Source organism: Tenebrio molitor, chromosome X (genome assembly GCF_963966145.1).
Source record: "Tenebrio molitor chromosome X, icTenMoli1.1, whole genome shotgun sequence".
In the NCBI taxonomy this organism is placed as follows: domain Eukaryota; kingdom Metazoa; phylum Arthropoda; class Insecta; order Coleoptera; family Tenebrionidae; genus Tenebrio; species Tenebrio molitor.
Window position 1 is genome coordinate 7,084,358 of NC_091055.1, and position 15,051 is coordinate 7,099,408.

The 15,051-nt window shown below is 34.0% G+C and overlaps 1 protein-coding gene across 1 annotated transcript in view; it reads right to left on the bottom strand.

The window, feature by feature from the left end:
* Positions 1–1,990: 1,990 nt before the first annotated feature.
* The window catches only part of LOC138140002 (uncharacterized), a 168,409-nt gene continuing 155,348 nt past the window's right edge, over positions 1,991–15,051 (bottom strand). Inside the window, exon 7 of the mRNA XM_069060651.1 lies at positions 1,991–8,075. Within this exon, the coding sequence (XP_068916752.1) occupies positions 7,969–8,075 (107 nt within the window). The 3' untranslated portion in view covers positions 1,991–7,968. The remainder of the gene's footprint in view (positions 8,076–15,051) is intronic.

Consider the following 15,051-nt stretch of genomic DNA (forward strand, 5'->3'; position numbering starts at 1 on the left):
CATTTGTAGGTTAATCCATTTTGGATTGTAAACCTGCGTTAATGGCGAGTTAAGGTTATATGAATCTAGCGTAGATTGATGCATTTGCCGCTGCTGAACTTAAAAAAAAACTGTTTTATCATGTTATTTCAATAAACCGAAATTAAGCTTAAATTTTGCAATGTGAATAAGAAATTAAGTTTTGGTCATATTGTTGAATAATAATTAACAAAATATAAATATTATTCGCAGAAATGAGAAGAATTGTTAATTTCCATTCAAGTAAGAATTTATTTTTTATCTTTGTTCCTAAATTATGTTTACACGCTGTTTTTTTTGTACAGAAAGGAGGAAACCAGTGTTTTTTGCACGCTAAAATCAATTGTACCTTTAATTTTTAAATATAAACCGCTATTGCTGAACAAACAAGCCTAAAAATTAATTTAAACGGAAAAACCCATACACAAACCTAATGAAAAATTACTGATGCTCGCCAATAATCGAGTGGTCGAGCGTACAATTTTCATCTAAATTGTTCGTCGACTTTTTACCTTGTTGATAAATTATTACTGAACATTGGCTAAACAATACTCCATTTATATTTCACGTACAGCAAGATTTTGCAAATTTGATGAAGGGTTCAATGATAAAATGACTTTGATTTAACGGTGAATCTGCCATTTAAAATGTAAAAGTACATTTTGGAGAACCCTTTTTAAGCAAATTAATTTAAGGGTAAATACAACTGCGTATAATTTGTAATTATTAGTTAAACCTGTGTAAAGTTAAGATAAATCAGACACTTAGTGTAAAAATAAAACCTAAATTAAGTTTTCAGTCTAGTTAGTTCCGTTTTTCTTATAAAAAAAATACAATCAGATACTATTTTATTAAGTAATGAAAAATAAGGTAACAATTGAATATAAAAAGGAAATATTAAGTTATCATTGGAACTGAACATACATACCTGTCGAGCGTAAATTGCATCGTTTCTCCTTTCTTTCCTTCCGTGTTCAGAATCTCTTCACTTTTACTTCAACATTTAGTGGGGTTTGTCAAAACTGTCACAGTTGTTTGGTTTTTTTTGGTCTTGCTTGAACCGTAAGCAATAGAGTGAGATTCTTAAAAATACTAAATCTAAGCAAAATTTCACATTTGTGCATTAATAATAATAAAAATAATTGTGTTTTCATGTACCTACCCGTTAAAATAAAAAAATTAAGGAAAATGTTTCCATTTGTCCAATGATAATTCCATTATTAATTACTCGAATTTCGCCCAGAGAAATTTACTAGTGAGTTTTAAAAGCCTAATTTTTTAAACAACATTTTGAGTGCTTTCACAGATGTAATTTAGCGCCCAGAAGCATTAAAGTAATTTGGGTCGTTATGTTTACATGCCTTTTTTTGGATCTTAAATAATTTTGTTTTAATAATACCTAATGAAAAGGTGAATAGTAATTTTTTGTACTGTATTTACTTTAAAGAACGGTATTTATCCTTTAGCTTAACGAGACACGCAAGGTTCAGTCGTTGTATTATGTGATGCTACGTGGAAGGAAGGTGGGAAAAGGATAAATGAAAGTAAAACGTTTTGTCTTATATTTATTTATAAAACAACAAACAATGTCTATAATATGTGTCTGTATGTTTTTATATACATAATCGTCACATAATGTGAAACACTGATTAACATTATTTACAGAAATCGAGCGAACAAACGTAGATTTGGTGGAGCGAATGATGTCCAAATTCTTTAACCCTTCCGAAGGATATGGATTGTTGAAATACACGAAAAAATTTATAATAATGCGTTAATCGAATATTAATTGACCTTTGGATACCTTCGCCTTAAAATATGGTCCAGTCATTACGCAACTCAAGTGTAAACACATATTACACAATTAAGCAACTTGACGTACATGATATAGATCTGATGAGACGCGAGATCCAAATAGATTTTGGCGTTTCGCAGACAGTTCTAGAGGCTCTCAAGTGCATAGCAATCTCTAATTTTATCCAGTTGCTATGACGATCATTGTCATCAACATCAAATTTACATATTAAACGCTTAGCTGTTCACTTTGGTGGTAATATGGCAATGAATAATTGTACCGGGTGAATACATCAAATTATTTACGTCCACTTACATTTTTCTTACTGTCAACGAACTAATTTTACAAGGGTGTGACACTAGCAAATAAAGATAAATCATTTTAGGAATTTAAGCTCAGTCGGTCGTGTAATATTAAACTTGAATCGTAGATTGACTCATACGGATTTGTCAAAATAAAATATGTGTCAATAACGTTAGTGAAACAACGACGTACCGGCAATTCAGAAAATATTGTATATTTTGTAATATTTTAAGTATTAAAAAAAATCGTTTTAGATTTTTATTTTTATCCACGAATAAATGTAAAAACACATTATACAGGGTCATTATAAATGATTATAGTCCAAGTAGGCGTAAAAACTGAATGTAAAATTTATGGCTGCCGCTCCATATAAAAACCATCAAAATGATGTGAATAAGTGAGTTCACATACAGGAGTTAAATTGGGTGCAAAACAACTCAATATTTTTAAAATTGGTTGCAAAACAACTCAATATTTTTGGATTCAATGGTTAATTTAAAAAAAATAAAATAAAACCCTGATTCCCGCACGTTTCACCCAACAAACGAGAGTGACATCGATAAAAACTGACAGATCACATGAAAGCGGCAAAAATTTCATAACACGGGCATGGCCTGCTTCATTTATAATTACTCTGTACAAAGTGTCTATAAAAGAACGTATATCAAGATTCCTGTGGAATGCGAATATATTTTATTTTTGCCGTTCTGTAGCATATTGTGGTAGCAAATAGAAAAACAGTGGTTATCTAAGTCCATTAATGACAGGTTTTTAATAAAGACTGGTGTAAGAGGAAAAGTAATTAGAATAATTATAGGAAACCTGAAGGGAATCACAAACAAAACAACTAAGACGTGGAACTCACAACTGACGCTAAGATTTAATAATTTGACATTTGACTGTTGACATCTGATTTGATGGCTTCAACGGCTCGAATTAGTTGTACAGAATAAAATTATAGAGCCTCACAATTCTACAGCACTCTTGATATACGTTCTTTTATAGACACTTTGTATTATGATTAATCAATCAATTTGGAATAAAAATTAAAACATTTTCAAAAATTACGACCTCAGACTTTAAATAGCTTGTTTCAAACCTATGTACAAATGAAAAATAAGCGGTGTCCCATAAAATGTTTAGACTTCTCCTCGAGTCTAGACTCTCGATCAGGTAGAAGAAATAGCGCGCAATTTTAATTTTTTAAATATGTACTATCAAATATTTAAAATTAACATTTAATTTTTTTGTTAAAAACATTATTTATTTTTTTGGTGGTATTTTATTCTTTGTATACTAGGAGACACTGAAAACATTAAAAATATATGATTATTTTATTTAACATTAAAATTATTACAACTTCTACATTTCTACGGTATTATAATAATTATCATTTGTTCCACATTTCAGGTCCGAAAAAGTATTTTACAAATGCGTGTTTGCTGCGAAAATAATTAACAATGTGTTGCTAAGTCTTCATCAGTTTCAAATAATTTTTAATAATAATTATAATTTAGTAATTTAGTGATAATATTTCATTTATTCCTAGGTAATAAAAGGACCGAGAAATTTAGCCAAGTATAAATGATGTTCCCTGTATTATCTATTTCGATTTGAATTAAAAATGAAGCAAATACGTTTCAAAATATAATCCCAGCTAACGAAGTTTTCAGTGTTATTCGTTTAATTTCGTGATAATTTGTAATGAAGTTATTTTTTGAATCAAGCATTGTTACTTAATAAATATCGAAAAGTTTCGGTTTAAATTGGTCTATTTATCTATAGCCGAAAAAAATTGACGTGTTTTCCCACATCTGAGAATAAGGCATTGTGCAGCTGTGTCAACGTCTTTAGATCTCCAGATCGTCAGATTGACTCTATCTGTTAGCCGTCGAGGAAGAATTCCGTGCCTATTCTTCACTCGTTAAATAAATAACATCTAGACAGCTAGAGAAACCACTTACGTAAAACCCCTTAGTGTGAGGAGAATTCGGTTTTGGGTGAATAGAAATATTGAATGATATTGTGCGAATCGAGAGAAAAGTCGACGTGCAGAGACGCACCGATTTACCCTCCTCACTTCTTTAAATCTGTGACAAATTAACCACCCTTTACTGTCGTTTTAAAAAATAAAACCGCCTTGATAAGCAACAAACTGAAATCCTTCGTTTGTGTCGACATTTTGCGCGTAACAGCGAAAAAAACTAGAGATGTAATCTAGTTTTGGGCGCCATTTTCCAGCATGGCGTCCCGATAGGGTTTATCGGCGAAGGCATCGCAATGATTTCGATTGTATCAACTGTCGACCCATATCTGGTTGACGTCACGAGGGTTATTGATATCTTAGCGTGGAATCTGCATGAGGTCTGCGCTAAAGATTTTTTAATTGATCTGTTTTATTTCCATCGGGAACAGATGACGGCCCCCTTGCAGGATCCGGCGGCGCGGCCTTTGTGCCGGTACGTCATGTGTGTCTTCTGCGGGATTCATACGAAAGAAAAGACAAAAGGGGGCCGATAAATGATTTATGAATTAGATTTGGATGTGGCTAACAATATCCGTAAAAATTCTGGTGTAGTGTTGGGTGAATTGATCAAAGCTTAGCCTTCCGTAGCAGCTGTTAAATCAGATCACGCGCCATTTAGCAGACATTCATCACGAACCAGGGTAAGCAACGTTAGTTCGACTCGGCTGTATCGTGTACAGAAGTGGTCATGACATGTACAGAATATGTGTTTATTTACAACTTTCCATAAAAGTTTACCCTGCCGATGTAACGGGAATTGTGCACCGCGAATCTGGTCGGGCAAACATAATTGCACGTCCCCTTACATAAACATCACTTTTACCACCGCCCTTGCCATCAGACTAAGTCGGCCAGCACCAATTTTAAGTAGTATTTCCCCTCTAATATACATTTTTACACAGAGATCGAAAATTTGCCTTCTGATAAATACTGACAAGGATATACCTACACTTATACAAAATGTAAAATGTAAATCACAATTGCAAGTTCAATACTATTTCGTCAAACTAAACTGTGGTTTCACGTAGGTCTCCTACAACAACTTTCATTAATTATTATAAAATATTTATATATACAATGGTATTAAAGAGCAGATATACATAGACGGAGCTCTTCTCGATGCAACATCGTCTCCGTTGTGATACATGATTGATACATTGAAAAGCCAGTCGGTCACAAAGAACTAAACTCGATTCGTAGTTTGATTCATATAGACGCCAACTGTCAAAATAAAAACTCATCTGTTAAACTACTGCAATTGTAACCCGCCGCACACGGTTCTCCCACAAATGACGAGACCGATCGTCCCAGTCAATCTCAATCTACGAATCGATTTTGGTTTTTTACGAGTACCCCACCCCTGAATTTATTCGATACCGTTTTTGCGTTTAATGTCGTATTTTACCTATGAACGAACATGCCAACTGCTAATTACTCAGTCGAGCTGTTGTTTGTGGATCCTTTGTGTAGTTTTGCTCGTTTTGGCGCAACACACGCGCTTTCAAAATTTTTCCCTTTTTTCACACCGTCTGGTTTATTATGTAAAAGTTTATAATGTTTGAATAATTAGATTTTTGTTAGTTTTATAGCTCGGGGATGAACAAGCGGCTAATTGTTGGGTCAGGAAGAAAAATCGTCGACAGTCTCGCCCGGCGGAACAAGAGAAAGCTCTCAGCTAACCTGACACGGGTGTACATCGGGTTGCCTATACCGAAGCCACAAAGATTAAAGAACACGAACTCCACCGGTTTAGGCTAATCAGATGATGAAAAATCGAACCCTTTAAGCCTTGCAATTAGTCCGTCTTGAAAAGTTTCATTTTTAAATTGGCCGTCGGTAGTAATGAAAAATACATGGTAAATTGTGTGATTAATAGTTTACTTTTTGAGTTTATCGTATTGATTGGGCGTTAATTGACCAACTGTAAACAAGTAAATTTTCAAATTATCAGATATTTGTTAAGTTTGGAGTGCAAAAACTGATGAACGCTTAATTTAAAAACGAAGTTGGATGTATTTCCGGGCCAATATACGCATCGCATTTGAAATTTATGAAACCCGCACAAATTGATCCACAAAACATAATTCGGAATCCAACCACGATTCGTTCCTTATTCCATATTAATTCCGCTTTTAATTTTGACTGATATGAACACAGAGACGCACCTAGTCCAAATTGTACAAAGAGCTCCTTCCAAAGTCAAATCATTATTCTATTGTAGATAATACAGAATTGGAACAAACTATGTTGCGAATTAAGCATCCAATGTAGACTCACTCTAATGTTACTATTCCAAAATCGTATGAGTATTTGCCGATAGATTTGCTTAGAATACGAGAACAAGACCATCTCGACAACGCCGTAAACGCTCCGAGCTATGTGAACTCGTCGTTTCACTATTAACAAATTTCAGTCTAACTTCCAAACATAACACGATCATTTTTCGATTTGCACGCCGCAAAATTACGTTCAACTGCAAGATGACAATCACCAAACACGTACAAAAAAGTAAAACAAGTTAGATTTCAATTAAAATCTGCATTGCAGAATCCATTCGCGTTGTTTAGATTAACAAACACGACCGAGTTCATTTAATAAGAATTTGGTTGTGTTGTGATAACAATTTTTCGCGATTCTAAAATATCGGCTTAAAAGGCTTAAAGTTTAATTCGTTGCTTTTTATAGAAATCAATACCTGGACTTAATGAAGTGAAACTTCATAAGTTATTCAATTTTATATTCGTGCTTGTTTACTTGATTTAATAAATAATCAATTTTTAGACACCCCGAATTAAAAATTGATTGTAGTGAGTTCTGATTGGATGCAGAAATCGCAACAAATTTGACATATATCTTACAATAACTATATACAAGTTGGTCAGGAACCCAGTTATAAATATACTTAATTTATGATATCTTATCGATTATACGTATATATTAGACAAATAAAGGGTATTTAAAGAAGTTTATTACAAGGGGTAGCTGCACCGGGGCTCCTGTATGTACTTTTACAAGACTTTCGTTTTCCAAGACGCCACATATTTTGGTTCTTTTTCAAATGTGACGTTTGTCAGAAATTGAGAGTCCGTAAGTATAATACTAAATGTAAATAAACTGGAAGTAGATAAAATATATGATACGTTATGTAATTGAAATACACACAATAATTTAATTATATCACAAGATTTTTGTTGTTCAGTATATATTTCCTTTAAACACTTTAAACACGTAAACGGCGTAATAAGCTTTCTTTTCTTCTTTGACTATAGGTACATATGAAATAGACTTTATTATAATGAATTAATTGTAATGTAATGTTTGTTATGACACTCACCACTTTGAAACCGGTCCCCGTGTCAGGTCTGCCTAGTCGGGCAACCCTTTAGATACGAGCGGGTGAGCATTTCAAGGAAAAATAATATAGTAGAGGGTGCGGAAAACGGAGCGTGTGTGGATTATTCAAAATTAATTTCTCGGAATGTCTAGGATATGGTTCACGTGTGTACACTAAAAGGTTGCCCAGCTGGCAATACTAAGACCAAACACGCAAAACGTCGGAAGTCGGGCTTATTTTGTTTAAGTAAAATCGTTATTACTTGTGTCCCGAATGCGAGTATGGATAATATGTGGGATTTGGTGGTAAAATGTCACGATTCCACCGACCGAAACCGCACAAATAAAGTACTCCCATGAGGTAATGTTTGGTAAGTTGGTCCATTCGCGGCACCTTGATATGATATCATAATTATGTAGTTCGTAGGGTCACCACTTGAATCACCTGCACCGTGGCCTAATTAAAAGTGTTGCACCAATAAGACGAAAGGGGTCACCTCTGGCGAGCCAATAACCAACCCACCAGGACTACTATCAACGTGGGGGAGATTAGTCCCGAAGGGGCTGCATTGCCGTGGTGGACAGCTGCCGGCAATTCACCTGCAAACATTAAATGTTACTCATTAGTACTGCAGAACTGAATTAATTAAACAATACGGAAAAGCTTTTTTCAAAGTCTTGTGAGACCGGACATAAAATTTACTCGCTTAGTTGATTATACACAAATTCTCTTTCTCTCTCATTCCCGTAGGCTTCTCAACTATTTTTATCTTTCGTATTTACACACGACACAAAATACCACAAGTAAAAGAAACCAAATAGAACCGGTTTAACTAAAATTAGACTAACATAAATTCCAAAAAAAAAATGTTATTTTCTAGGAAAACATTATGTTCTTGTTGGTACTAATCTTCTCAATGAAAAAAATCGATAAGATAATTTTTTTCTATAGTTATTTTTTCAAAAAACAGAAGAGAACAGTGTATTGGGAAATAATCGTCAAAGAAATAACCATAGAAGAAATGAAACTGTATAATTGACTTAATTTTTTATTCATTATTTTCATGTAAATGACGGTTAGTCCGGGCAGTAAAAGAGTCTTTTCTACTCTCTACACTATCTCATACAAAACATTAGTTATTACTTATTATTACTGGGAATTTTTTTAAAGTATTGTAAATTATATTATTTAGAAGCCCCCTCGTTTTAGGCAACCAATGAATCACTTTTTTAAAATAGTATGGATACACTTTCTATTGTAGATGTAAAAATAATTTCACGACACAACGATGTTATTAAAGAGATAAAAAAATGTTCACAATGCATCTTATTGGAATTAAAAATTCATTGTCGCTCCAGTATAACGTCAACATATTTTTAAGGTAGGTAAATGTGGTCGGTGCCGGTCATTATCTGTGGCAATGTAGACCTGACGAATGATTTAAAAATAAAACGATACAAGTAGGACTTAAAATGTTACTTCTGGACCAGGATATTTGGCATCTTAAAAACAAGGCAGAATCCTAAAAATTTAGCTGTTTTCCCAAAAGTAAACAACCGAAAAATACCTAAAATCCTTCAAAAAACAGGAATTTTTATGCACCCCAAAAGTTCCCAAATATCTGTAGATCACCAAAAATTGGGCACACGAAAAAACCGTTGAGAATCACCCAAAATCATGCACAATTATCTCAAGAGCACTCTAAAAAACTTACAAAATATGTACCTTGTTTTTAAACACTCAAAAACTAGATTTATTAAATGATATTTAAGTGCTCTGAAATTAGTATTAGAAAGTGCAAGTGAGGGGGCATTTGTTGATCTTGCAAACGCCGTATTAGTATTATTTTCTGAATCACCACAGAAGATCAGGAACGAAAAAGAACTTCATCATATCTTGTATACTCTGGCATATAACTCCAGATACTTCGTAACACAGAGTGAGGTCCAGATCAAGAAAAATAGAAAGGGACCCTGGATGTGGTGATAATCATTAAGAACATCGGAACCATTTTTGAATAAAAAATGCAGTCCAAGTCTGCAAATGAAGCTTTAAAACAAATTTTTGAGAGGCAATATTATACTAAATTCGATGAACCTGACTATGAACACATTTCCAAAAAGATTTATGCTGGTTTGGCATTTAATACAGAGGAGAAGAAAGTTTTTATAACATCAAGTTGGAAATGAAGAAAAAAGTAAATATGTCTGTAGTGATACTATATTATAATTTGTAGGTATTGTTACGTTATTTATTTTTCCTTTTTCTGAAATTGTCCCAAAATAACGATTTAACTGACTTCGGGTCGAGATCCACTGGAGACTGCTCGAGAGTACAACCAAAAATGTGGGGGAGGGTGGTGATAACCGGGGGAAAGGAAACCTCCGAGTGATTTAATACAAAGATATATTTTCCCTCAGTCTTGCACATGTACAAATCTGATTAATTTCAACAAAAACGTTTCTCACACTAAATATTATGTACAAAGGGTTGTGCTGTCGCCGCGATAAAAAAAAAGAAAAACTCTCGAAAAGTAAATGGGTTCAAAAACAAAAATCCCAAAAAAAAGGGGAACCGAAAGCGAAGCCCAATATCGTCCTCGACGCTATTCTTCTACGCCGCCCACGATCGTCGGGACCGTTCTCTCGGGTCTCACCTCGTTTCCCCCCCCCAAAAAAAAAAAAACAACTAAATTCCAAAATAGAGAAAGAAGTCGCGCGGCGGACGAAGACACAAAAGATAAGGATTAAAATAAGAACTATTACACAAAAAACTGTTATCGGTCTGACCGGCCGTTTGCAGGCGAGGTCACCAGCAGACCGATAACTCAAATCCGAACAAAAAAAAGCGTTCTGCCTGAAACGACGCGCTCGCTTCCCGAAAACTAAAAAATTTCTCTATCATCCTGGCCTTGATAATCACGGGGCGGTCGACGTCTCTGGAGACCTAGACGTTCCTCGGGGACTTCCTCGGGCCCCCGGTGGACAACGAAATCCGGGCGTGGAATCTAACTCCGCACCCTGGCTTCGGTTCTCCACGAACCTTCCGTCGGGGATCTGCAAATCCGCTCCTCGGCGTCTGGGTTTGGACTCCCTGGACTCTTCTTCCAGCCTCACCCTCTTCGGACCGTCGACGTCTCCACACCCTTTTCTCGCCGTTCAACCACTCGCCCTTTCCGCCCCTTTCACAGTCCTACACCGATCTGACCTCCAACCAAGACCAAAGACCAAAAGACCTCACCCCGCACTCGTTTGTGTCTTTTATAGTTTCGCCCCTCTCAATTGTTACCAAAATACGTTTGTTCACCAAGTTCAGCTAATTTTACTGTCCTGTTAATTCAGGATTGATGGTGCCGATGATTCTCCTCGATAGACACATACCTATAAACCGTATAAGCTGTCGTGAAAGAGGAGATGCTGTAAGAATAGATCGGATTGTAGTTGGGACGAAAACGGGGAATCTTTCGCACTTTTTTTATTAACTCGGGAAATATTGGGGTGTTGAAAACCGAGGGATTTGAATAAGAATTTTGGGTTGTTTTACTAGGTTTTTAAAGTGCCTAATTGTCCTGGTCTGGAACTAATATTTTGTCTTGAAAAGTAATAGTAGATTTTGTATCTTCTGATTTTGCAGCGGTTCCATCTGGAACCGATGAAATATTCAGTCAACAAGACTGTTGACACAGTTTTTTTATTATCCTGGTCCATCAATGAAAAGCCATTTTGGGGTAGGTATCTAAAAATGAGGAACTTGGACCTCTTTTTCGATCATTTTTATAATTATTATAACTTATTGGGACTAATTTCCATAATTTTTATTAAATTTTTTAAAGTGCCCTAAACTTCCTAGTCCAGAAATAAAAATCCATTTTGAGGTGTTGAAAACCTGAGAGATTTGAATAAGATTTTTGGCTCTTTTTCGGTCCTTTTTCAATGATTTTTGCATGTGCCAATTGGCTTGATCCAGAAATGAAAATACATTTTGCGATGTTTAAAAACAAGGTACCTATTTTATTTGTATAAAATTTTTACCGGTCGCTATTCCGACCGGTGAATTTTTTGTGCATGTGCCAAATGGACTGATTTAGAAGTAAAAAGCCATTTTGGGGTGTCTAAAATCCATCGATTTTAATAGGTTTTGAATGTTTATTAATAGTTTCATATTGGTCCAGAAATGAAATGATATTTTGGGAAGTCTATGGAATTAGGGATTTTAATAGAATTCTATGGAATGTGGAATTAAAAGTCTAGGGTCCGGAGTGGCGAACTCTAATTTCAAAAGGATGAAAACCATTTTGGAGGGTCTAAAAATGAAGGATTTTGACCTCCTTTTCAATTACTTTAATAAATATTTAGGACTAATTTCCATGGTTTTTATGAGAATTTTTTAAAATTCCCAAACATCCTGGTCCAGAAATAAAAAAAAATGCCATTTTGGGGTGTTGAAAACCGAGGAATTAGAATAATAATTTTTTCGGTCGTTCCATATGTTTATCATTTTTTTGGTCGTTTTCAAATGATTTTTGCATGCGTCAATTGGTCTGGTCCAGAAATTAAAACTTATTTTGGGATGTCTAAAAACAACGGATTTTGTAAACATTTTTTTTGGTGCTTTTAAGGTAATTATGTTTGATTTTTGATTATTTTCAACGGTTTTCTCATGTGCTGGTGGTCTATAGATTTTTGAGTATTTTTGGGGCGCATAAAAATTAATGATTTTTGAAGGATGTTAGGTCTTTTTCGGTTGTTTACTTTTGGGAAAACAGCTAAATTTTTAGGATTCTGCCTTGTTTTTAAGATGCCAAATATCCTGGTCCAGACGTAACATTTTAAGTCCTACTGATACAAAACGAGACATCTCGAAAGTTGATCTAGAAAAAATTTCACAGTGATGATCGCGTCGAAAAGTTTTTGTCATCATCACAATTAAATGGCAGTCAACAATCCCTAACTTTCCAAGTGGCTGCCAATAAGATTTGAATCTATACTTTGAAGTCACGAACTTTCAACAATTCCACCAACTTATCTGATGATTTATGGTTATGTCTACCGCAGGCCCGCAAAAATCGGAAAATGAACGCTCATATCGAAAGTGTACAGCTAGAGATACAGCACAAAATGCGTTTGTTGTGGAAGAAAATGCGTTGCTGATTTTATGGAAATTAGCATTGGAAGATTTCATTTGTACAAGGTGAGTGTTTGCGACAAATTGATTTTGAATTATCACTGATTTTATCGTTATCAGTTTGCTTTTCTAAATGGGAACGAATTTTTTAAATAGGTAAAATCAAATATATTTTTACGTAGTTATCATTCTCGTTCTTTACAATACCATAAACCGCTTTTGTTCCTTGAAATTGAACATCAATCCAATTGATGCACCGATAAAGCCACAATAGTGGGGTCTGATTTATATACATGGCATACCATCAAATAAAATCGAACATCACTCTATGCATAATTCATTAGATTAACAACTAACGAAAATTTGTATTTCCCTGTCGATATCAATAATTAGACTTTAATTGATTCTGCCTGTTTAATTAACCACGAACTTTGTATGTTTTATTACTAATTCATTACACTGCCACAACACACACACTTTCTTCGATGTTTTATAGAATCAAACATTAGACCTGAGAGTGTAGTTCAGCTGAGTAGAAATGGAGAAATTAATACGATCGAAACACGACGGAAAGATCGATCTACTAGGATAAATTGTATCATTCATCTACACAAAAACAAGACCTGATTATATAACCGGTCATACGGGATGAATAATTAATTTGTGGCAAAAATGTGCAATAACCCACAATTCGGATCCCCTGCAGTTGTCACGTTGTGAATTGCACCAACCCAAAACTATTCACAACCATCAACCTATTTTTAGCACGTCAATTACTGACAGATACTAAGTGAGAGCACAAAGCAGAATTTAATATTTTCCATTTCCATTTTTTCGCCGCTTTATTCTCATAAATAACGTAATAACCAGTGTCGAATAAAGTGTGCAGCTATTTGACAAAATTTTATCAATTCTTGCAGTTACTTTGTACGGAGATACATTCTAGATTTGTTCTTTGGTTCAGCCGAAGCGCCTTTACAGTTTTGTTTTATTTGCTTTCACGGATGTTAAGTTTTAATTCTAAAATAGCTGAGGGATATATAAAGTTCATATGAAAAATGTAGATACTTGTTTCATGGAGAACAATCTACTATATGTCTGACAAATTATATTAACGAAAAGTTATAATGAAAAATAAAAATCCGTGTTACCAACTTACACCACATAATTAATCTTATGATTGCAGAATATAATTATTGTTTTAAAAGTTGATACATAATAGGTATACCGGGTGTAGAATTGGTTAACGAGACATAGGATTTTACATGTAAAAATAAAGAGTTTCAATTATTGGCTCCCCTAACAATTTTATAGCAAAATAGTTAAAATGAAAGTTAGAGAGAATTAAAATTACTGTCTAATTTCAATTTTAGTTTTATTCTAACATCTTGTGGTACTGAAAGAAAGGCAAGAAAAGGGTTAACACAAAAATACTAAAAAGTACTACTAGGCATGCAATTTTATTTCTTTCTTTAAATGGTATTATGGAGGATCTTCTTTAAGAAACTTCCAAGCAATATTTGCTTCAGATTTCCCAGACCGACCAATTTCAGCCATAGAAACAATTCGAAGAATTGGAGAGAAGTTTGAACATTTAATGGAAGATACCTTTTCATTCGTCCTGTAGTCCTGTACGAGTTCATTTGAAGGGCAGATCAAAAGAAAATTAAATAATAGTGACAAATAATTTTAGAAGTAAAATTTCATTGCTAGTACTGCTTTTTAGTATTTTTGTCTTAACTCCTTTCTTGCTTTTCTTTCAGTACCACAAGATGTTAGAAAAAAACAAAGAGTGGAATTAGACAGTACTTTTAATTCTCTCTAACTTTCATTTTAACCATTTTGCCATAAAATTATTAGGGGAGCCAATAATTGGATCTCCTTATTTTTACAAGTAAAATCCTATGTCTCGTAAACCAATTCTACACCCGGTATGTAATTTGAAATACAAGCTGCGAATATGTACCTAAAAAAGTAGAAAAACACGATATGTAATTTATAAAAAAATCTTTAATTTCTCAATCATAATCTTACGAATTAATCGATACTATCTTCATGAAAGTTGTAGTAACATAATTTTTATCACTAAAATGTGAAATTTATTCTAATTGCACCAACTTCGAAGCTTAATCGAGTCTTATTAAGAACAAATTAGAATTATTTCCACTGATAAAAGATAGGCTGCGTGCGAAAACATAATTAGAATATCAATTAGATATTGAGAGACATGAGACATTAATCATTCCTGAACATCCACCATTTTGTTCTCAACATAGATATTTGTTCTAATACTGTTTATTTGCGACGGCGACGTACAGATTATTTGAAGTATAATTTAAAATTCCCGTTAAACCATTTGTTCCTAGATTTTCAAAAGTACGAAAGTTTTGAAAAGATAGATAAAAAATAAAGCACGTTTAAAATTATTGGATGTTCATTTAAATTTCTCCT